At 40.9% G+C, this 23,850-nt stretch overlaps 1 protein-coding gene across 3 annotated transcripts; it reads right to left on the reverse strand.

Annotated features, from left to right (window-relative positions):
* Positions 1-10,615: 10,615 nt before the first annotated feature.
* LOC132416627 (zinc finger protein 471) lies at positions 10,616-23,618 on the reverse strand. Of its 3 annotated transcripts, none has more exons than XM_060000086.1 (5): positions 23,535-23,618; positions 21,704-21,795; positions 18,770-18,896; positions 16,613-16,708; positions 10,616-13,609 (listed from the first exon to the last, which is right to left on the reverse strand). In XM_060000086.1, exons 2-5 carry the CDS (start codon positions 21,734-21,736, stop codon positions 11,589-11,591), a joined length of 2,277 nt encoding a protein of 758 aa, XP_059856069.1. In that variant the 5' UTR covers positions 21,737-21,795; positions 23,535-23,618; the 3' UTR covers positions 10,616-11,588. The 3 variants fall into 3 exon arrangements, with proteins under 3 accessions (XP_059856069.1, XP_059856070.1, XP_059856071.1); XM_060000087.1 differs by lacking the exon at positions 23,535-23,618 and adding an exon at positions 22,437-22,503; XM_060000088.1 differs by lacking the exon at positions 23,535-23,618 and adding an exon at positions 22,297-22,362.
* Positions 23,619-23,850: the final 232 nt, after the last annotated feature.

Here is a 23,850-nt window from a genome sequence, read left to right on the forward strand (position 1 = left end):
GGGTTCCCTTTTCACCACATCCTTTCCAGCATTTATTGTTTCTAGATTTTTTAAAATTTTATTTATGGGCTGCGTTGGGTCTTCGTTGCTGTGCGCGGTCTTTCTCTAGTTACGGCGAGCCGGGGGGGCTACTCTTCGTTGTGGTGCGCAGGCTTCTTATTGCGGTGACTTCTCTTGTTGCAGAGCATGGGCTCTAGGCGCTCAGGCTTCAGTAGCTGTGGCACACAGGCCCAGTGGTTGTGGCTCACGGGCTCTAGAGTGCAGACTCAGTAGTTGTGGTGCACGGGCTTAGTTGCTCCGCGGCATGTGGGATCTTCCTGGACCAGGGCTCAAACCCGTGTCCCTGCATTGGCAGATGGATTCTTAACCACTGTGCCACCAGGGAAGTCCCTGTTTCTAGATTTTTTGATAATGGCCATTCTGACTGGCGTGAGGTGATACCTCATTGTAGTTTTGATTTGCATTTCTCTAATAATTAGTGATGTTGAGCATATTTTCATGTGCCTCTTGGCCATCTGTATGTCTTCTTTGGTGAAATGTCTATTTAGGTCTTCTGCCCATTTTTTAATTGTTTTTTTTTTTTCTGATATTGAGCTCCATGAGCTGTTTTTATATTTTGGAGATTAATCCTTTGTCCATTGTTTCACTTACAAATATTTTCTCCCATTCTGAGTGTTGTCTTTTTGTCCTGTTTATGGTTTCCTTTGCTGTACAAGAGCTTTAAAGTTTAATTAGGTCCCATTTGTTTATTTTTGTTTTTATTTTCATTACTCCCAGAGGTGGGTCAAAAAAGATCTTGCGGTGGTTTATGTCAAACAGTGTTTTTCCTATGTTTTCCTCTAAGAGTTTTATAGTGTCTGGTCTTACGTTTAGGTCTTTAATCCATTTGGAGTTTATTTTTGTGTACGGTGTTAGGTAGTGTTCTAATTTCATTCTTTTACATGTAGCTGTCCAGTTTTCCCAGCACCACTTATTGAAGAGGCTGTCTTTTCTACATTGTATGTTCTTGCTTCCTTTGTCATAAACTAGGTGACTATATGTGTCTGGGTTTATCTCTGGGCTTTCTATCCTGTACCATTGATCTATATTTCTGTTTTTGTGCCAGTACCATACTGTCTTGATTACTGTAGCTTTGTGGTATAGTTTGAAGTTGGGGAACCTGATTCCACCAGCTCCGTTTTTCTTTCTCAAGATTGCTTTGGCTATTCAGGGGTTTTTTTGTTTCCATAAAAATTGTAAAATTTTTTGTTCTAATTCTGTGAAGAATGCCATTGGTAGTTTGATAGGGATTGCATTGAATCTGTAGATTGCTTCTCTGATCTTCCAATCCAAGAACATGGTAAATTTTTCCATCTATTTATATCATCTTTGATTTCTTTCATCAGTGTTTTATAGTTTTCTGAGTACAAGTCTTTCGCCTCCTTAGGCAGGTTTATTCCTAGGTATTTCATTCTTTTTGTTGCAGTGGTAAATGGGAGTGTTTCCTTAATTTCACTTCCTGATTTTTTGTTGTTGGGGTATAGGAATACCAGAGATTTCTGTGCATTAATTTTGTATCTTGCAACCTTACCAAATTCATTGATTAGTTCTAGTAGTTTTCTGGTGGCATCTTTAGGATTTTCTATGTATAGTATCATGTCATCTGCAAACAGTGACAGTTTTACTTCTTCTTTTCCAATTTGTGTTATTTTACTTCTTTTTCTTCTTTGATTGCTGTGGCTAGGACTTCTAAAACTATGTTGAATAAGAGTGGTGAGAATGGACATCCTTGTCTTATTCCTGATCTTAGTGGAAATGCTTTCAGTTTTTCATCATTGAGTATGATGCTTGCTGTGGGTTTGTCATATATGGCCTTTATTATGTTGAGGTAGGTTCACTCTGTACCCATTTTATGGAGAGTTTTTATCATAGATGGTGTTGAATTTTGTCAAAAGCTTTTTCTGCATCTATTGAGATGATCATAATGGTTTTTATTCCTTAATTTTTTTATGTTCTGTATCACATTGATTGATTTGTGTATATTGAAGAATCCTTGCATCCCTGGGATAAATTCCACTTGATCATGGTGTATGACCCTTTTAATATGTTGTTGGATTCTGTTTGCTAGTATTTTGTTGAGGATTTTTGCATCTATGTTCAGCAGTAATATTGGTCTATAATTTTCTTTTTTTGTGATATCTTTTTTGGTTTTGGTATCAGGGTGATGTTGGCTTCATAGAATGAACTTGGGAGTGTTCCTCCCTCTGCAATTTTTGGAAGAGTTTGAGGATTGGTGTTAGCTGTTTTCTAAATGTTTGATAGAATTCGCCTGTGAAGCCATCTGGTCCTGGATTTTTGTTTGTTGGAAGGTTTTTAATTACAGTTTCAATTTCATTACTTGTGATAGGCCTATTTACATTTTCTAATTCTTCCTGGTTCAGTCTTGGAAAATTGTACCTTTCCAAGAATTTGTCCATTCCTTCGTAATTGTCCATTTTATTGGCATATAGTTGTTTGTAGTAGTCTCTTATAATCCTTTGTATTTCTGCAGTATCAGTTGTGATTTCTCCCTTTTCATTTCTAATTTTATTGATTTGCGTCCTCTCCCTTTTTTTTTTTTTTTGATGAATCTGGCTAAGGATTTATCAATTTTGTTTATCTTCTCAAAGAACCAGCTTTTAGTTTTATTAATTTTGCTATTGTTTTCTTCATTTCTATTTATTTCTTCTCTGATCGTTATGATTTCTTTCCTTCTACTGACTTTGGGTTTTCTTTGTTCTTCTTTCTCTAGTTGTTTAGGTGTAGGGTTAGATTGTATATTTGAGATTTTTCTTGTTTCTTGAAGTGAGATTGAATTGTTACAAACTTCCTTCTTAGAACTGCTTTTGCTGCGTCCCATAGGTTTTGGGTCATCATGTTTTCATTGTCATTTGTTTCTATGTTTTTTTTTGGGGGGTTTTTTTTGGTTTTTTTTTTGCAGTACGCGGGTCTCCCACTGCTGCGGCCTCTCTTGCTGCGGAGCACAGGCTCCAGACGCGCAGGCCCAGCGGCCATGGCTCATGGGCCCAGCCGCTCCACGGCATGCAGGATCCTCCCGAACCGGGGCACGAACCCGTGTCTCCTGCATCGGCAGGCGGACTCTCAACCACTGCGCCACCAGGGAAGCCCTCTATGTATTTTTTTATTTCTTCAGTGATCTCTTGGTTATTTAGTAGCGTACTGTTTAGCCTCCATGTATTTGTGTTTTTTACAGTCTTTTTCCTGTAACTGAATTCCAGTCTCATAGCATTGTGGTCAGAAAAGATGCTTGATATGATTTCAATTTTCTTAAATTTTCTGAGGCTTAATTTGTGATCCAAGATGTGATCTATCCTGGAGAATGTTCCATGTGAACTTGAGAAGAAAGTGTGTTCTGCCACTCTCAGTTGGAATGTTCTATAAATATCAATTAAATCTACCTAGTCTATTGTGTCATTTAAAGCTTGTGTTTCCTTATTTATTTTCTGTTTGGATGATCTGTCCATTGGTGTAAGTGGGGTATTAAAGTCCCCTACTATTACTGTCGATTTCCCCTTTTAGAAGCAAATATATGTTATAAAATATGGTAAATTTCGTTATTTAAAAATTTTTAGGTATTATATTTTTATGTTACCAAAATTATTTTTAAAGGTATTGAATACGGGCACTTATTGTATTTTATACCTTTCTGTGTAATTGAAAATCTCCTAACAAAAATTTTTTTAAAAGGAGTCCTATGCTGCATTACAACACAGGACAATTCATTGGTCACACTCGGCTGAAAAGCATTCTTCATTCATAACTGAAAAATATTTTTCAGTGATCTCTTTTTCTGGAGCCGAACAAATCACAGTGAGATCAAAATAATCATAAGGAATTCTTTTAATAAATCTTATGCCCAAACTTTGTGAAATGATAACATCCATCCCCCTTGTCTAAGGACACAAGGGGTCTCAGATGACAATGGATAAAAGCAAGATGGAAAACTGTTCCACATGCTACCATTTGTGTAGAAAGGTGTACTATACAACTTTTTGGAATATTTATGTATATAAAAAATCCACATAAATATTTGCTTATATATGCATAGAGTGTTCTGGAAATATACCAGGAAACTGTTCGGGGTGGTTGCCTCCAGGGAGAGGAACTTGCTGGCTGTGGGGGAGGGGGAGGATGGGGTAAGATTTTTATTTTTCTTTTACTTTATAAATTGGGGACATATAGATTACATAAAATAATTTTTAAAAATAATTAATTTATTTTTGGCTGCGTTGGGTCTTTGTTGCTGCGTGTGGACTTTCTCTAGTTGCATCGAGCGGGGGCTACTCTTCATTGTGGTGCACAGGGTTCTCACTCCCGTGGCTTCTCGTTTCGGAGCACGGGCTCTAGGTGTGCAGGCTTCAGTAGTTGTGGTACGTGGGCTCAGTAGTTGTGGCTCATGGGCTCTAGAGGGCAGGCTCAGTAGTTGTGGCGCACGGGCTTAGTTGCCCCATGGCATGTAGAATCTTCCCAGACCAGGGCTCGGACCCATGTCCCCTGCATTGGCAGGTGGATTCTTAACCACTTCACCACCAGGGAAGTCCTATAAAATAATTTTGTAGAGGTCATGCCATGTGATTGACACTTGTCTTCCACCGAAACAGCAGATGGATTGCATTAGTGATTACCATGTTTCACTCTTCCCTGTAGCCACACCATTGGGTAGGCCCTTCCTAGGATATTCCTGGCTTGGCCATGGGGCCTGCTTTGGCCGATGGGATTAGAAACAAACTTGAAGCTGTGCCTGTGTGTCCCCACTCTCATAAATCCCTGCTCTGTCCATGAGAGCACACCCAGGCAAGATGTGAGTCAGCTGAGCCCTTCTGTACCAGCCAGCCCCCATCCAACCCACAGCTGACCACAGATGCATAACTGAGCCCTTCATGCATTACAGTGGGGTTTCAATGGCCATGCACCTGCTGTGAGCACACCAAGAGTGAGGGTGCTATGGCGCCCCCCCTTCACATGCCCCTTAAGAGTGGTGCTTCGGGGCTTCCCTGGTGGCGCAGTGGTTGAGAGTCCGCCTGCCAATGCAGGGGACGCGGGTTCGTGCCCCGGTCCGGGAAGATCCCACATGCCGCGGAGCGGCTGGGCCCGTGAGCCATGGTCGCTGAGCCTGCGCGTCCGGAGCCTGTGCTCCGCAACGGGAGAGGCCACAACAGTGAGAGGCCCACGTAACGCAAAAAAAAAAAAAAAAAAAAAAAAAAAAAAAGTGGAGCTTCGCCCCTGTGGTGGGCTTGGGTTTCTTCCCCATACACCCCCAGTTGCATGCCTCTTGGGCTGGGAAGTGCAGGTTGGTAGCACAGACCCTCTGTGTCAGTCTCTCTCTGTTCTGCCTGCTGCTAACCAGCTGCTGTGCTCTCCTCCAAGTTTCTGAGGCTCCCTTTCTGTCCCAGCTGAAAGGGCTTTGAAGGGGCTTCCCAGGGTGCAGGAACCTTTCCTCTTTCACAGCTCCCTCCTAGGGGCACAGGTCCTGTCCTGCTTCCTCCGGTTTGTTTGTTGTTTTTTTTTTCCTTTCTTTCATCCTACCCTGCTACATGGTGATATTTCCTGCCCTTCTGGTGTCTGAGTTCTTCTGCCAGCATTCAGTAAGTTATGCTATGAGAACTGTTCCACATGGAGATGTACTTTTGATGTATTTGTGGAAGGAGGTGAGCTCCACGTCCTTCTATTCTCTTCTATTCTGCTATCTTGATTCACCTGCCTCCAGAGCTTTCTTTATCCCAGAAGTTGAGAACATTGTTGGCTCAGTGAATGACCTCACAAACAACAGCCAGGCATAATGCTATTATTACAGTCATCATCAAAAATTCTAAGGGCTACATGCTGTGTGATTCCACTTATGTGACACCCTATAATGTTATATAAGACAGGAAACAAAGCAGTGGTAGCCAGAGGCTGGGGACAGGAGGAGGAGACTGACTACAAAAGACGTAAGGGAATTCTTGGGTCCTCTACATCCTGGTTGTAGAGGTTACATGCCTGTATGAGTTTGTCAAAGTTAGAATTCTACACCCAAAATGAGTGCGTTTTACTGTACGAACTTTAAAAAAATTTTTTTTTATTGTAGCATAGTTTCTTTACAATGTTGTGTTCATTTCTGCTATACAGCAAAGTGAGTCAGTTATACATTTACGTATATCCCCTCTTTTTAAGATTTTCCCATATAGGTCATTACAGAGTATCGAGTAGGGTTCCCTGTGCTATAGAGTACGTCCTTATTAATTATCTGTTTTATATATAGTAGTGTGTATATGTCAATCCAAGTCTCCCAATTTATCCCCCTCTTTCCCCCGGTAACCATAAGTTTGTTTTCTACATCTGTAACTCTATTTCTGTTTTGTAGATAGCTTCATTTGTACCCCTTTTTTAGATTCCACATATAAGTGATATCATATGATATTTGTCTTTCTCTGTCTGACCTTACTTCACTCACTATGACAATCTCTAGGTCCATCCATGTTGCTGCAAATAGCATTATTTCGTTTCTTTTTTATGGTTGAGTAATATTGCATTGTATATAGTACCACGTCTTCTTTCTTTCCTCTGTTGATGGACATTTAGGTTGCTTCCATGTCTTGGCTATTGTGAATAATGCTGCTATGAACATTGGGGTGCATGTCCTTTTGAATTATATTTTTTTCTGGATATTTGCTCAGGAGTGGGCTGCTGGATCATATGGTAACTTTATTTTTAGTTTTTTGAGGAACCTCCATACTGTTCTCCTTAGTGGCTACATCAGTTTACATTCCCACCAGCAGAGCAGAGGGTTCATTTCTGTCCACACCCTCTCCAGCATTTGTTATTTGTAGACTTTTAAATGATGGCCCCTGAATTGACTTCTTGCACCTGGCAAGTTGCTGCTATCTGGAGCTCAGCTTTCCTGGGCTCCTGCATTTACGGGAGTTCAGAAGCAGCCCCCACCCCAGTAAGCCCAGCATCTTAAGAATGACCATAGGGCTTCCCTGGTGGTGCAGTGGTTAAGAATCCACCTGCCAATGCAGGGGGCATGGGTTCGAGCCCTGGTCCGGGAAGATACCACATGCCACGGAGCAACTAAGCCTGTGCGCCACAACTACTGAGCCTGCACTCTAGAGCCCACAAGCCACAACTACTGAAGCCCGTGTGCCTAGAGCCTATGCTCCTCAACAAGAGAAGCCACTGCAATGAGGAGCCTGTGCACCACAACAAAGAGTAGGCCCCGCTCACCACTAGAGAAAGACCACGCACAGCAACGAAGACCCAACGCAGTCAAAAATAAATAAGTTTTAAAAAATACTTAAAAAATAAAAAAGGAATGGCCATAAAGCACTTTCTGAATATAGTGATGATTTCCCCGTGGCACGGATTCAAGGAAAGGCATTTGGCCCTGTCTCACGGAGCCTAATGATAGAGTAAGAGAGAAACTCAGTAATAAGAAAGCAAATTCAGCATCCCCAAGTTTTCCCAGGTCCTTCCTGTGTATCAGGCAAGATCATTTCTGGTCGTTCAATGTCATTTAGTCATCAGTTAGGACTTAATAGATTGCATTTGTCTACCCAGAAAACTATTGGAAAAGCAATAAGCTGCACAAATTAGCACATTGAATATGTAATTCCTGATGTGTAAACCTATAAATAAATTCAACCCAGCTCAAAATTTTATTCCAACTTCTCAGGCCAAGCACTATTAAAACCCGTTCCTGAGGCCATTTTCTAGATTCTGATATGAATGTTGATAAATACTTTGGGGAGTCCTTCATCCATTTCCTAATCTCTTTTCTTATATCAACCTCTAGACCACTTGAGAATCAGACCTTTCTGTCTTTTCTTTCTTCCCTTCCTTCCTCCCCCCATTCTTCCTTTCTTCTTTTTAAATCAGTGAAGCCATAATATTGGTAAGCTAAAAGGGAAATTGGTTAACCTTCATCCATGGCTATCTCAGGCAAATGTGAATTAGTTGGTATGTTTTTTGTTTTAAGGTTTCTTAGCGGCTTAGAGTTTCAAAATCTCAAAATTCTCCCACAAGTCCTCTTTCCAATAACCAGGATACCAACTGTTCCTAATTAATATCAAACATTCTACTTAAGAGACCTGCCAAAATTGTGAATTAACCTGGCACTGTAGCTCATTCTTTGATATTTAGCAAGTACAGCCTGATAGCTACAAGCAAGTCTTTCAACTATGTTACAAAAATGGCTTGTGTTCTACTCCATGCCTTAAAGCAAAAATTTTAAGAAATAAGCCCTTTTTTCTTCTTGCTTTATACTATTCAGTTCCACTATGAACAAACATCATACATATTTCTTGGACTGGCACTTCTTGTCCTCTTTGAATTCGTCCAAAGCAAAAGCCATCTAGACCGCAGCTGATCAGCTGTTTTACAGTTGCTATGAAGGCATATTACTTCCATGGCACAAAATATGATTAGGAGCCTTACACTGCTTTGCTCCATTTCATCCAATAACCGTACTTTAATAATAATTCCACATTTTCTAAGGATCTTTTGCCTAAAACCCACTCAAGGCTACCAATTTCTATATTGGTAGGTTTCCTTGTTTGACAGCAAAAGAACTTAATCTAATTTTAAAATGAAAACAAGGGACTTCCCTGGTGGCACAGTGGTTAAGAATCCGCCTGCCAATGCAGGGGACATGGGTTTGATCCCTGGTCTGGGGAGACCCTACATGCCACGAAGCAACTAAGCCCATGTGCTACAACAACTGAGCCTGTGCTCTAGAGCCTGCGAGCCACAACTACTGAGCCCACACACCACAATTACTGAAGCCTGCATGCCCTAGAGTCCATGCACCACAACTACGGAGCCCATGTGCCGCCACTACTGAAGCCCTTGTGCCTAGAGCCTTTGCTCTGCAACAAGAGAAGCCACCGCAATGAGAAGCCCGCACACCGCAACAAAGAGTAGCCCCCGCTTGCTGCAACTAGAGAAAGCCCGTGCACAGCAACAAAGACCCAGCACAGCAAAAAATAAATTAAATAAGTAAATAAATAAATAAAATAAAATGAAAACAAAATGCTTGTGGGAAACAACCTACCAGAACATGAAACAAGTCAGCTCTAGCAAGCAGAGCAGCAGGAACTCAGGAGCCATCTTAAAATTGTGGCCAAAGGATGACTCATATTCAGCTTCCTCCTGAGTCCCAAGGAGAGAGTATATGACTGGATTAAAGTGAACTGTGTACAGCTGGCAATGCAAACAAAACCTCAGTGAATGACATCAGAACAGCCCAACCAACACAGCTGGGGGAAGGAGTCTGTATTTGTGTATGCATGGTTTCTATTTGTATTGTAGACAAAAACAACACATTTCATAATTTTAACTTTAAAAAGTTTATGTGTTTATAACTGTGCCATCATATTATATAGTTATGAAAATTACATTCTCAATAAACTACAAAGCATTGTTTTGTGAGCATAGACATCCACCTCATTCTTTCCAGTGACTGCTTAATAATCCACTGAACTGATTTTCCACAGTTAAGTAACAAATTTACTACTGCTGGACATTTAAACTGTTCCAAGTTTTTTACAATTCTGTAATGAATGTGCTTATGCATCTATATTTCTGTACCTGTGCTTTTCGAGAAGATAAATTCCTAGATGTAGAATTGCAGCAGTGATTAATTACATTTTAAATACTGACAGGTCACACCATATTGCCTTCTAAAATGGCTTTCCACCTATGTACCCTCCCAATGTAATATAAAAATATGGTTTCTCACATCTGCAACCGTACTGGATATTATCCATAAAATGTGTGCTGGTTTGTGTTGGTGATGAGGACTTTTAAAATTTCCATTTATTTGATCATTAGTGCAATTAAGATCTTCCTTTATTTGACTGTTTTAATTTCTTCATTTAAGATTTGCTGTTATACTGTGTATCTCATCTTATCAGACTTTGTCAGACTGTATATCTTACCTTATCCTTGCTGCTTTCCAACAGGCCTTTTTTAAGGGCTATATGCTTCGTAATATATGGTTAAAATATATCTCAGTCTGGGGGCTTCCCTGGTGGCACAGTGGTTGAGAGTCCGCCTGCCGATGCAGGGCACACAGGTTTGTGCCCCGTTCTGGGAAGATCCCACATGCCGCGGAGCGGCTAGGCCCGTGAGCCATGGCCGCTGAGCCTGCATGTCCGGAGCCTGTGCTCCGCAATGGGAGAGACCACAACAGTGAGAGGCCCGCATACCGCAAAAAAAAAAAAAATATATATATATATATCTCAGTCTGTCATGTGCCTTTTAACTTTGAATACAGTGTCTTATACCATGGAAAAGTTTAAATTTTTTACATGGTCCTATCACTCTGTCTCTCTTCATGACTTCTGGACTCTGTGTCCTGCTTACCAAAGCCTTCTTGAACTCAAAGGGATAGAAATATTCTACATTCTCTTCTAGAATCTTAATATTGTTTCCTATTACATCTTTAATCATATTGAATGAACTTCTCTGTAAGGGGTGAAATGTGGATCTGACCTTATTTCCAGTTGGATAACTGTCAAGCACCATTTAAGTAATCCATCTCTCCCACTGACACATCAAAAATAATTACTTTTGCAATAAACTAAATTCATGGGTATATGATCTTTTTCAAAAATTTCCTTGTGATGCTTTCCTATTTACCATTCTACATGATTTTCAGGACAAAACTGTCAATGTAAAGATATCCTATAGGGATTGTGACTGGAATTGACTGTACAAACATGTTAACAATATTGAAACTTCCATCTGGAAACACAGATCTCCATTTATTCAGAACCTCTATTCTCCTTAACAGAGGTTAATAATTTCCTTCCTATATATAAAACCATGAGTAAATTCATCTATAATTTTTTTCTTCTGGATTTGATATTAGGGTTGAATTAGCCTCATGAAAGAAGTATTCCAAATACTGCAAAATAATCCATTTCATTATTTTTTCTACACTCTAGAACAGCTTAATTATGATTCCTTGAAGGTTTAGAATTAATCTGTTAACCCAGGTGTCTTAGAAGAGGGCTACACTATTCAAGTTCTGTTTCTTCCATTTTAAATATTAGGAATTTTTACTTTCTGCCTTGAATAAATATAGTCTTACATTCTTCCCAGTAAATTCTAGTTCTTTTGTTCCAGTCTTATCCGGAGTTCTAGAATTTCCTAAAACATATTCTATGTATCAGGTCACACTGAATTTCCTCACCAACAAAGGAACACAAACTTATTTTGTGGTGATCTCAAGCTTTAAACATACTACTCATGCTAACCCTCATCATATACATTGTTTCAGTTCCAAAATTGTTATGATCTCCAAGTACATATACTGCCTTCCAGAGTTCACTGTTTAAAAATAACTTTCAAGCAGACTCTGAAGGATACTGAGCTAACATTATGGAGCACTTAGTCTGGGTCAGACACTGTGCTGAGCACTTTGTATGCATCAAGTAGTTCAAAATTGCATAGCAAGGGTTTTAAGGGAGTCATAAAATTACATTTACATTTTGAAAATACCACTGTGACAGTAGTGTGAAAAATGAACTTGAAGCGGACAAAAGAGGATGCAAGGAGACCAGTTATTAGACAATTGGAATAGTCCAGGTGAAATGACAGTGTTTTGGACTAGGGCAACGAGAATGGAAAGATGTGGATGAATTCCAAAAATATTCAGCAGACATATCAACAGGACTTGGTGACACAGAAGGTGAGGAAGAGCTGGGGGCCTGACATGACTCTACAGCATGAATTTTCTGATGATGAGCAAGGTGCGCACTTTGTCTGAAGACCTTTCTGCATTCCTTACATTCATAAGATCTCTCTCCAGTGTGGATTCTTCTATGTAGATTAAGGTGTCCAATCTGGCTGAAGGTTTTCCTACATTCCTTACACTGATATGGTTTTTCTCCACAGTGAATTCTCTGATGAATGGTAAGGGATTGCTGATGGCTAAAGGCTTTACCGCACATGCTACATTCATAAGGTTTCTCCCCCGTATGACATCTTTGATGACAAATGAGCAACGATTTTGTTCTGTATGCCTTCTCACACTTAACACATTCATAGGGCCTTTGGCCAGTGTGAAGTCTCCGATGCTGAGAGCAGGATGAGCTATCACTAAAGGCCTTCCCACATTCAGTACATTTATAGGGTTTCTCTCCCGTGTGAACTCTCTGATGTTGAATAAGGCGGGTAGTCTGGCTGAAGGCTTTTCCACATTCAGTACATTCATAAGGTTTCTCTCCGGTATGAATTTTATGATGCTGTGCAAGATGTGCTCTCTGTTTGAAAGCTTTGCCACATTCCTTACATTCATAAGGTTTCTCTCCAGTATGAATTCTCTGATGAGTAGCCAGCTGTGAACTGATGCTAAAAGCTTTCCCACATTCTTTACATTTATAGGGTTTTTCGCCAGTATGAATCCTCAGGTGACTAGCAAGGTGTATGCTCTGCCTAAAGGCTTTCCCACATTCCCTGCATTCGTAAGGCTTCTCTCCAGAATGCACTCTTTGGTGCTGAGTGAGTGAGGCATGATGGCTAAAGGCTTTCCCACAGATATCACATTCGTATGGTTTCTCTCCTGTGTGAATTCTCTGATGGACAGTCAGGGATGAGCCATAGCTGAAGGTTTTTCCACACACATTACATCTGTAGGGTTTCTCTCCACTATGAATTCTCCTATGCTGAATAAGTCCTATGTGATCACTGAAGGCTTTCCCACAGTCGATGCAGTCAAAGGGTTTCTCCCCAGTGTGATAATACCTCCAGTGACGGATAAGGGATGTGTTCTGCCTAAAGGCTTTTCCACATTCAATACATACATAGGGTCTTTTGCCAGTGTGACATCTCTGATGTCGTGCAAAGGATGAGCCATCACTGAAGGCCTTTCCACATTCCTTACATTTATAGGGCTTCTCTCCAGTATGAATTCTCTGATGCTGGGCAAGGTGTGCAGGCTGGCTGAAGGCTTTTCTACACTCCTTACATTTATATGGTTTCTCTCCAGTATGAATTCTTTGATGTTGAATAAGGTGAACATTTTGGCTGAAGGCTTTCCTACATTCCTTACATTCAAACAGTTTCTCTCCAGTATGTATTCTGTGGTGCTGGGCAAGGTGTTGACTCTGGTTGAAGGCTTTCCCGCATTCCTTACACTCATACGGTTTCTCTCCAGTATGAATTCTCTGATGAACAGTAAGGGATGAGCTCTGGGTGAAGGTCTTCTCACATTCATTACATTTAAAAAGTTTCTTTCCTACAAAGACTTTCTTGTGTTTTATTACCATGGAATTTTTAGAAAAGCTTTTTTTATCTGACTTGTGATTATAAATATTCTCTTCTATATTGTCCAATGAGACAAATTTCCCAGATTTGTTATATTTGTGGTCTATTTCCACTGTAAGTGTTTCTTTATGAGTGATTGTTTCTTGCCTGATAAATGTCTCTTGGCTTAACAACTGCCTCTCAAAAAGATCTTCACATTTCCAATCTTCTCCAAAAGTGGGACACTCAAGTCCATAGCTTATAATTCTCCCCATTAATACATCATCACACACAAATTGCTTCAGGGGTAATTCTTGTGTCTCATATACAGATTCCCAATCTGAAAGATTCAAAAAAGCAAATGTTTCCTTTATCATGGGCTATAACAAAGGAAACATTTAACACAGAAAAGGTGAATTGAAATAATGAATCCCACAAAATGTATGATACACAGGCGTGTCAACTGAACAAATATGCAAGCAGACCCTAGAGAATGAGACCTCATAGAGGAACATAGAAAAGGTGATTTAGAAAATTAAATGTAGGATAACAAAGTCCTGAAGTAGTAATGCAATGGTAATAATATGTTATGCCTATATTAACATAACAGACTATAAATGAAACTTCCTCTATTCTTTCCCACTTCTGAGAGACTTGCATATATAGTTAGGCTAACTTTGTTTAAAAACCAATATCATCACATAACTACTGCCACTCAAAAATCTCTGTAGATTCCCAGAAATCACAAATACTTTGTGCTTTGTGACTTCCCTTGGGATTTAGGTAAAATCTTAAAGTCATCTCTTCATAATCAGAAAATAGTGTCCCTATGAACCATTTCCATGTGTCTTAATACAGTAAACTCTCTTCACTTCTCATAGATCCCTGAACTTCAGGCTGCATATTAAGGGATTTTTCCATTCACCTTCTCACTTTCACCAGGAAAAGTGGAAAGTAGGAAAAGTGTCACATCTTAATAGGGTTTTGCCATGTGTCTTTTTGTAGAAACAATCTTACAGCAATATGTGGGTTGGTATCACTATTATTAATCACGTTCTTATTTCCTGCCACATAAGTACCTGTCTTGCCTTGTGAGCTAGAATATAAGCTTTGGGGAAGGACTAGATGAGCCTTACACACTACTACTAAGTCACTTAACATGCATCACAGAAACTCAGGCATATATAAGAAATTCTCGATAAATCTATAAAGAAGAAATTTGTATTGAAGAGGTGACACTAAGAGAAAAATTTAGGGGAGAGGTGATATCAAGAAAGGGCAAAGGAGAAAGTGCTTTCCTTTCCCATCTTGTCCATAGCAAATTATGGACTAATCCAATGCTCCCTAAATAGTTTTCTATTACATGTCAAGCATTAGGAACACTAGAGTAATTAGACAGTTGTTCTTGAGAAGTACAGAAAGTGATTAGGAAGACAAGGCCAACAAAGGAAGTAATCTGAGAAGAAGAAAATATGGAATATCAAATGTGAACCCATGTGGTAAAAAAGTAAAATTGGTATAAAAGTTCAGAGATGGGAGGGATCAAATCTACCAGAGAAGTTAAGAAAGACTCTGAGGTGTTAACAAGCTTCCTACCCCAGGTCATCTGTGGTATCAGAAACACCCAAGCTTCAAGAATTCTAGAACTGAGGCCATAAGAGTTCAGTGAACCAATCACCTACAGTTTTTCTTACATAGGTGGGCTGAGGGGAGCAATACTAGAAAGAGAAAAACAGAAACCTGACGGCATCATCTACTCCTCCCTCAAATTCTTTCTTGTCTGTGAAGGCTGCCTTCATCTCCAGCCTCCCATGAAGAGTCATGGTTGTCCCTTATCTTTTGGGCTTTTCTCAACACAGATGCTGAGATATCTTAGTCACTGAATTATACTTACTGTATACTATACAGTAAGTCACTGTATACTATATACTGTATACTATATACTGTATACTATATACTATATACACTGTATACTATACAGTAAGTCACTGTATACTATACTGTGACTCAACGTCCCAGCAGATTTACAGGCTTCTTTATTCCCTTTCCCTCATCCTCTATCTATTCTTCACATGGCCAACTATTACCTCTTATCAGGAAAGTTCCTCTTTCTCTTTTCCTATTTAAGGCAGATGGTAGATTCCTACATAACCAAAGTATAAAGTGTGTCTAAGCACAGCTTATTTCCCTCCTAATATTTGGGTATTTGGAGGATCCTAGAAGTCTAGGGTCCAAATCATCTCCAAATGTAAAGATCAAATACTGTTACAGAAGTGAAAGGAGAATTTCATAAAGGCATAATTATCACATGTGATCCCAATATTCCCTTGTGTTTGTGAATTTTTGGTTCATTGGGGGAGGCAGAAAATAAGCATGTACACCAGAAAAAAGTTAATTATAGGCTCTCCTAAGTGTTACAAAGAAAACAAACAGTGGCTTAGTAGAGAGTAATTGGGTTGGAAAAGGGAAAAGTTCACTATACAATGTAGTTAGGGACGGCCTCCAGTGAGATGATTTTTGAGCTCTGGCCTGATAGCCAAGCATGGACAGAGAGCTGACAGAGGAGTCTTCTAGCAGAGAAAATAGGGAATTCAAAAGCCTGAGTCAGTAAAGAGCTTGGTGAGTTCAGAAAAGGTGACCAGTGGGCTAGAGCAGTGCTTTTCAACTGTATGTCAGGCACTCATTGATAATGACATTTGTAAGACACATGGCACTGCTTATGATCCAGAGGCAACCAGACTTGGAACTCAGACTGCTGCTAGCCCCATGTGGTCTTCCAAGGCTTAGAGACTCAGGATCTTGGCATACCTGTAACAAACTTGGAACATACCTGTATACCTTGCATAGTTTAGAAAACTCTGGGCTAAAGTATAGTGAAAAAACTAAAAAGTGATAGACGATAGGGTTGGAGAAGTAGGAAGGAGCTGGTTACATAGGGGCTGGTAGGGTTTGGATTTTTTCTATTTGCAACAGGAAAGCAAAAAAAGATTTAAGCAGCAGGGTATGTTATGATTTTAGGTAGCATCTAATTTTAGAGTTAAGCAAAGATGTAAGAAGGAGAGAAGCTTATATAAGTCTGTATATAGAAAAGAAAAGAGGATGAGAAGGAGCTGGATAAAGATTTTTGCAAAATGAGTTATTAGAAGAGAGTCAAGTAGAAGAGAAGATATTTGGGGAGCCCATGCTAAGTAGTCAAGTTTCAGTTTTTTCCCAGGCTTGAGTCAAGGCGTGACTCAAGGCGTGAGATGTTTCTAAGAGCATAAGAAAGCAGGAAGTATCACCTTGAAAAATGGCTGAGCCATTACCTAGAAAGAATTCCCCTATCTGGTTCTTCCACACTCACCTGGGAATGGGGTTCTTCTCATCTCACTCTTCATCTCCCAAGGCTCTTTCCCTTGCTCCAATAAGGAGATGACATATGGCTTAGAGACACAAAGTCCTGTATACAAAAATCGATATGAAAATTGGCCATGTTTTGGGCATTTCAGCTGGTTCCTTAATTCTGATGGAATGACATTACAGGAATGAATAGATCAAGGGGTGACAGACTATATAAAGCTTTTGGCATAGTTGGGACTGCCAACAGTCAATTCTATAAAAGTTAAACCATTTTCTAAGGGGCCGGGGCAGAAATTCAGCCCAGCATTTTCGGAGAATCATCAGACAGCAGTAAGTGAGGTAATACAAAGGGCCCCTAGAGGACAGGGTGTTCGACCCCTGGTCAGGGAACTAAGATCCCACATGCTGCAGGGCAACTAAGCCCGCTCGCCACAACTACTGAGCTTGTGCACCTCAACTAGAGAGGCTGCATGCCCATGTGCTCTGGAACCCACGTGCCACAACTACAGGGCCCACACACCCTGGAGCCTGCATGCCACAACTAGAGAGAGAAAACCCGCAAGCCACAACTAGAGTGAAGCCCGTGCACCGCAATGAAGAGCCCACACCCCTCAAAGAAGATCCCACATGCTGCAACTAAGACCCGATGCAGCCAAAAATAAATAAAATAAATAAACAAATAATAAATCTTAAAAAAAAAGGGGGGGGGGCCCTAGAGACAGTTTGGAGTTTGAGTCAGGTCAACTGCCTGATTAAAAAAAAAAATCAATATTCTTCAGAAGAATATAACAGAATCCAGAGTTTCCACAATGCATTATTTACAGTGTCTAGGATAAAATCCAAAATTACTACATAAAAGGAAGAAAAAATGAATCAGACTCAGAAAAACAATTAATGGAGACCTAACCTGTGATAACACAGGACTGATAACATAGAATCAGTAGACTAGGCTTTTAAAACAGTTAAAATATCTATATTCAAGAATGTAAAGGAAAATATGCTTGTAATTTCTCAGCAGCAAAATAGAAATTATAAAAAAGAACCAGTAAAAAGTCTAGAATTGAAAAATACAGTATCTGAAATACAAAAATTCTCCAGATGGGCTTAACAAGACATTGAAAAAGACATGGAAGGAATCAGTGAACTTGAAGACACAACAATAGAAATTATCTAATAAATCAATAGAAAAAAATTAGTTGAAGAAATAATGGCCAAAAATTTCTCAAATTTGGTGAAAGACATATTTAGTTTCAAGAAGTTCAGTGAACCACAAGCAGGTTAAAAGGGGCCTCTAGGCTGAAGCCCGCGCACCTAGAGCCCATGCTCTGCAACAAAAGAAACTGTCACAGTGAGAAGACCGGGCACTGCAACGAAGAGTAACCCCCGCTCGCCGCAGCTAGAGAAAGCCCAAGCACATCAACAAAGATCCAATGCCGCCAAAGATACAATAAATAAAGAAATAAATGTAAAAAAAAAAAAGGGGGGGCCTCTGGAATTTTGCTGGGTGGTCCAGTGGTTAAGACTCTGCCCTCCCAATGCAAGGGATGTGGGTTCAATCCCCGGTTGGGGAACTAGAATCCCTCATGCCATGCAGCACAGCCAAAAAAATAGTAATATAATAAAAAATAAATATAAAACACCCTCCTAGGGAAAAATGAGGGGAAAAAAAGGGGGGGCAGAGTGGTGGGCCCCAGGGCTGAGAAGGGTCCATTTTAGTTTCCCTAAGAATATCTGAAGCAATTTTCATAGTTTGTGCCTCGCTAGTTCATTTATTGCAAGTTAATAAAAATATACAGATTTTAAAGCAATATTCTGAATTTTTAACAATCCAGCTGTACTCTTTGTGAACTTTGTTATGGTGGTAACAATACCATAGGACAGAGGAAACAAGGCAGCACAGGAGACCAGTGAGAGTCACATCACATCCTGTTCCCAACTAACTAAAGGGCACACTCATGAAATATCTGATACACACCAAATTCACTTATTAAATCTGAAATTTTCATCAGTTCCTGAATACCCTCTTTATTTCCCAGATTCGATTCTGACCTACACACAGTAAAAAAAAAAAAAAAAAAAAGTTTTAATAATTAAACAAAAACCAAAACCTAAAGAGTCCCTAAGGGTAATTCTGAACTATGAGAGGGGAAAAAATCCTCACCCACTGATACCAGGCTCTGATAGTTCTCCAACATCATACTCCTGTATAAACTCCTCTGAGCAGGGTTCAGCCATTCCCATTCCTCCTGGGAAAAGTCTATTGCTACATCCTTGAATGTCACCAAGTCCTGAAATGACACAAAGACATTCTTGATCAACCAATGCTCATGTCCACACGTGACTTCGAGTTGAAGTGTTAAGCTGTCCCTACTTTATGTGAGAAATAGCCCTTAGAGAGAAAAAAAACCTTAAACATATAATATTAAACGCTAACCTAAAATAGTACTTATTGAACTAAAATGCTAACCTAAAATGCTAAACTGCATTGTATATGATGGTGCTAATCCATTTCTCAGCATGGGGAAATATGGACAGGTGGCCACAGGGCAGTAAACAAGGGCTTCAAGTAAGGACGTATACCTGTGGTTGAACCTTCCAAAACAGCAACAAAAGAATATCTAAGTTGATATTTTGTAAATTGTACTCTATGGGATCCTAGTGTTTCAGGGGAAAGAGGCATTGAACTGACATGGCTGTGGTTTTTTTCTTACATAATAAAAATATGTATCTAGAATGCAATTTTTTTGTGCTGTACCATTAAGAATTAATTAGCATGCCAGGCCATACCACAGTGACCTGGATAGCAATATGAGAAATCACCCAGCATAAGACTACAACACGGGCTTTCCTGGTGGCGCAGTGGTTGAGAGTCCACCTGCCGATGCAGGGGACACGTGTTCTTGCCCCAGTCCGGGAAGATCCCACATGCCACGGAGCGGTTGGGCCCGTGAGCCGCTGAGCCTGCACGGCCAGAGCCTGTGCTCCGTAACGGGAGAGGCCACAACAGTGAGAGGCCCATGTACCACACACACAAAAAAAGACTACAACACATCTAACTTGTGTGCTGAATTTGAGTATAACAAACCAATATATACTTAGACAATATCAAAATGAAATAATTATAATTTTTAGTTTCATAAAGACTTAATGTCCAGTTACCATCACCATCAGGTTGAGATAAATTTTTTTTCTTTTTTTTTAAATTGAGGCATAGTTGATGTATAATAAGTTTCAGGTGTACAACATAGTGATTCACAATTTTTAAAGGTTATACTCCATTTGTAGTTATTATAAAATAGTGGCTATATTTCCCTGTGTTGTACAATATATCCTTGTGGCTTATTTATTTTACACATAATAGTTTGTATCTCTTAATTCCATACCTCTATCTTGCCCCTCCCCCCAGTAGCCACTAGTTTGTTCTCTATATCTGTGAGGGTTGTGACAAATTTTTTTAATTATTATGGGCATTTTCATCTTCACATTTATTTCCACTGAAAATAAAAATCTTTGTAATGCTGTGTTGTCATTTGCAGCAACATGGATGGAACTAGAGGGTATTATGCTAAGTGAAATATGTCAAAGAAAGACAAATACTGTATGATCTCACTTATATGTGGAATCTAAAAAACAAAACAGAAACAGACTTTGTATAGATGTAGAGAGCAAACTGGTAGTTGCTAGAGAAGAGGGGAGTACAGTATGGAAAAGTGGAACAAAAAAGAGTAACCTTACAGTGCAGAAACCTGACAAATACTACCTCAACCAGGTAATCAAGGTATAGTAATAACTCATGTTGATAGTATGAACCCTTGATATATGATGAAAATGGAACTCTGTGATCTTCCTTCTAAAAACACATTACTCCAGTCTAACCAGGAAAAAAACATCAGGTTTGAGAGATGTTCTGAAAAATACCAGAGAACCTCTCAAAACTGACAAGGTCATCAAAAAGAAGGAAGGTATGAGAAACTGTCACAGACAAGGAGACAAAACTACCTAGAAGATAGAACTACTAAATGTAATGTGGTATCCTGGATAGGATCCTGGAACAGAAAAAGGATATTAAGTAAAAACTAAGGAAATCTGAACAAAGAATGGACTTTACTTAATAATAATGTATCAATATTGGTTCATTAATTTTAACAAATGTCCCATACTAATGTAAGATGTTAGAAACAGGGGAAGCTGAGTGTGATGCATAAGGATCCTCCCTGCTATCAGCAAATTTTCTATTATTAAAAACAGTTTATTTTTAAAAATCTATTTTAAAAAGTAAATCCTATAGGGAGTTCCCTGCTTGCCTAATGGTTAGGATTCCAGGTTTTCACTGCATGGCCTGGGTTCAATCACTGGTCGAGGAACTGAGATCCCGCAAGCCACACAGCGCAGCCAAAAAAAAAAGTAAACCCTATCAAAAGGAAGACATCAAAGCTTTAAATTATCTCTAAGATTTTTAAATATACAAAGTCCAGCACTTAACTCAAAATAATGAGGCACATAAGACAAAATTAAGAGGAAAAAAATCAGAAAATAAAAACTCACAGAAGGACTTCCCTGGTGGTGCAGTGGTTAAGAGTCTGCCTGCCAATGCAGGGGACATGGGTTCAAGCTCTGATCTGGGAAGATCCCACATGCCGTGAAGCAACTAAGCCCATGCACCACAACTACTGAGCCTGCGCTCTAGAGCCCGTGAGCCACAACTACTGAGCCCACGCGCCTAGAGCCCGTGCTCCGCAACAAAGAGAAGCCACCGCAATGAGAAGCCCATGCACTGCAACAAAGAGTAGCCCCTGCTCGCCACAACTAGAGAAAGCCTGCACACAGCAACGAAGACCCAATGCAGCCAAAAATAAATAAATTAAATAAATAAATAAATAAAATGAAGTGGGAAGAAGAGGGGGCTCTATGCCTCATCACACTCAGTTTTATTTACCCATTAGGCAGTCTGAGTTAAGGACAGTGCTCTCTGGGAGAAGTGGGAGCCAGGCCGTTAGATAAGACTGTTAATCAGGGAATTTTCAAAAGGAAAGCAGCTTTACAAATTCCTAAACAGTAAGACTGCTTTTCAAGAAGGAGAAATGAAATAACTAACCTGAGGTATGGCTTTCACTAGTTCAACTGTCATTTTCGCCTCCTTTTCCTGGCTTTTCTCTTGGGGAACAGCACTGTCCTGGAAGGGTAAGGCTGAAGGGAGAAAAAGGAGAGTGAAAAGATGAGGCCTTTGCACTCCCAGAATCACCAGCCTAAAAACTCCATCTTCTCCTTCTTCCTCCCAGCCTTCTTTGCTTCCACTGCCCACATAACTGGGAGATTATGGGCAACCGATGGCAGTTGAGATGTATAACTTATAACTCTGTTTCTCTTATGCTCAAGGTCCTAAATTTAATCTTTTTTCTAAAAGTTGCTTTCCCATTCTTTGGTCTTATTATGAATAAAAATAATGAGACGTGCTAGGTACTCTGCATAGATTATCTTCTCTCACCTTATTTTTAAAATGATCCCATGAAATAGCTGTTTCCTCTATTTTATATTTTGTAGGTAAAGGTGTACTCTTTCCCTTCCTGCGTCCCTGCTTCATGCTTTGATACAGTCTTCAGTTTGAAAATCTGACTCCTAAATGCCACCAGAGGCCAGGGTTATCCACCTTCTCCTGCCAAACCCCCAGGGGCTTTGCTTTCCTCTCACCCTGGGACAGTGGATCCTTTAGCACCCAATTCTGCCACCTTCACTCTCATCTCTGTCTTCAACCCCTCGGTTTCCCCTCCTTTTTGTCACCCAGAACTGAGGGTGTCTCCTGCTTCAGTCAGGAGCTCCAGTCACCCCACCTCTTGCTTCTCACTGGAACTCTTGGACTGGGAGCAGGGAATTCTACTCCAGGATCCTTATCCTGGCAACACACAATTCCATAAAGCAACACACACAAAGAAGCCAAAGCTATCAACCTTCCAAGTAGTCTCCCCACACACACCACAGTCACACAGGGCCAGTTACAACCATACAGGGTAACACACAGACACTGACACAAGACCTCACATACCTCCTGATTACACAGAGGACACAATCGCAAGCACCCAACGGAAGGCACATCATATGCAGTCACATATATCACAGTCTCAGAGAGGCCATGGGTACAAACACACATGGTGATACACAAACATCACACATATACCCCCAATCTTATTCTCTCACACACACCCGTGGCTCACTGCCCCTCATCTCTGTCTCACTCACACCCACACTCTCCACAACCTCACAGAAGCTATATTTGCAAGCCTTGTGACAATCCATGGTTCACAGTCTCTCTCCTACTCACTTTGGTGTCACACACATCACTAGTTTTCCTCTCTCTCTCTCTCTCACACACATCCTTAATGATCTCTGTTTCAGAGACACACGGAATTCTCACACACATAGATACACAAACACTGCAATTGCTACCTCTCACACACACACAATACACACTGGGGTCTCCCTCACACTCGGACACACACGGACTGTCATAACCTCACACGCTCACACCAACATGCTTTCGGTCTCTCTCACACACACACCCGCCCCCACGATCTCTCCCTCTCAGCCTCCCTGGGGCCCCACACACTTGTTGACCTCTCACACTCGGGCACACCCGTTTCCCTCACACACACCAACATGCTTTCGGTCTCTCACACTCACAGTCAGGTCTCTCTCTCTCTCACACACACACACACACGCTCTCAATACGATCTCTCCCTCTCAGTCTCTCCCGGGGCCCCACACCTGCTGACCTCTTACACACAGGCACATCCGTTTCTCTCACACCCACACCAACACACCCCGCTCGCACTCTCTCTGTATTTTTCACAGTCCAGTCTTGCCTCTCACACACACGCCGCTCCAGCCGCCCCACAGCCCAGAGCCCGGTTCGAGCCGCGGCCTCGGCGCACCTGCGCGGGCCTCTGGGAAATGTAGTCGGTCCGGGAGAGACGGCGCAGCGGCGCTCAGGCCAGGGCTTCACGGCCAGGTCCGAGCCGCTGGCCTCGCTTGCCCTGACCCACCCCGCCCCGCCCCGCCCTCGGGCTTGGACACCCGACCACCCAAAACAACCCAGAGGCCTCCCCCCGGAAGCCAGCCGCACTCACCCGAAGGACTTCGGAGCCGACGCCCGGGAACCGAGTGCGCAGGCGCCGAATCTCCCAGGCGGGCGGAATAAGGGGAGGGGTTAGGTTCGAGGGGCGTGGAACGGGGCGTGGTTTAACGGAG

This window comes from Delphinus delphis, chromosome 20 (genome assembly GCF_949987515.2).
Source record: "Delphinus delphis chromosome 20, mDelDel1.2, whole genome shotgun sequence".
Lineage (NCBI taxonomy): Eukaryota > Metazoa > Chordata > Mammalia > Artiodactyla > Delphinidae > Delphinus > Delphinus delphis.

Bases quoted from the DNA above. Each gene is read 5' to 3' on its own strand.
- LOC132416627 (XM_060000086.1), bottom strand. From the start codon at position 21,736: ATGACAGTTGAACTAGTGAAAGCCATACCTCAG. The intron at 16,709-18,769 runs GTGAGGATTTTT...TTTTGTATACAG, and splicing joins TCAGAGCCTGGTATCAGTGG to GACTTTGTGTCTCTAAGCCA. The intron at 13,610-16,612 runs GTGAGTGTGGAA...TGAATCTTTCAG, and splicing joins GAGAAGAACCCCATTCCCAG to ATTGGGAATCTGTATATGAG.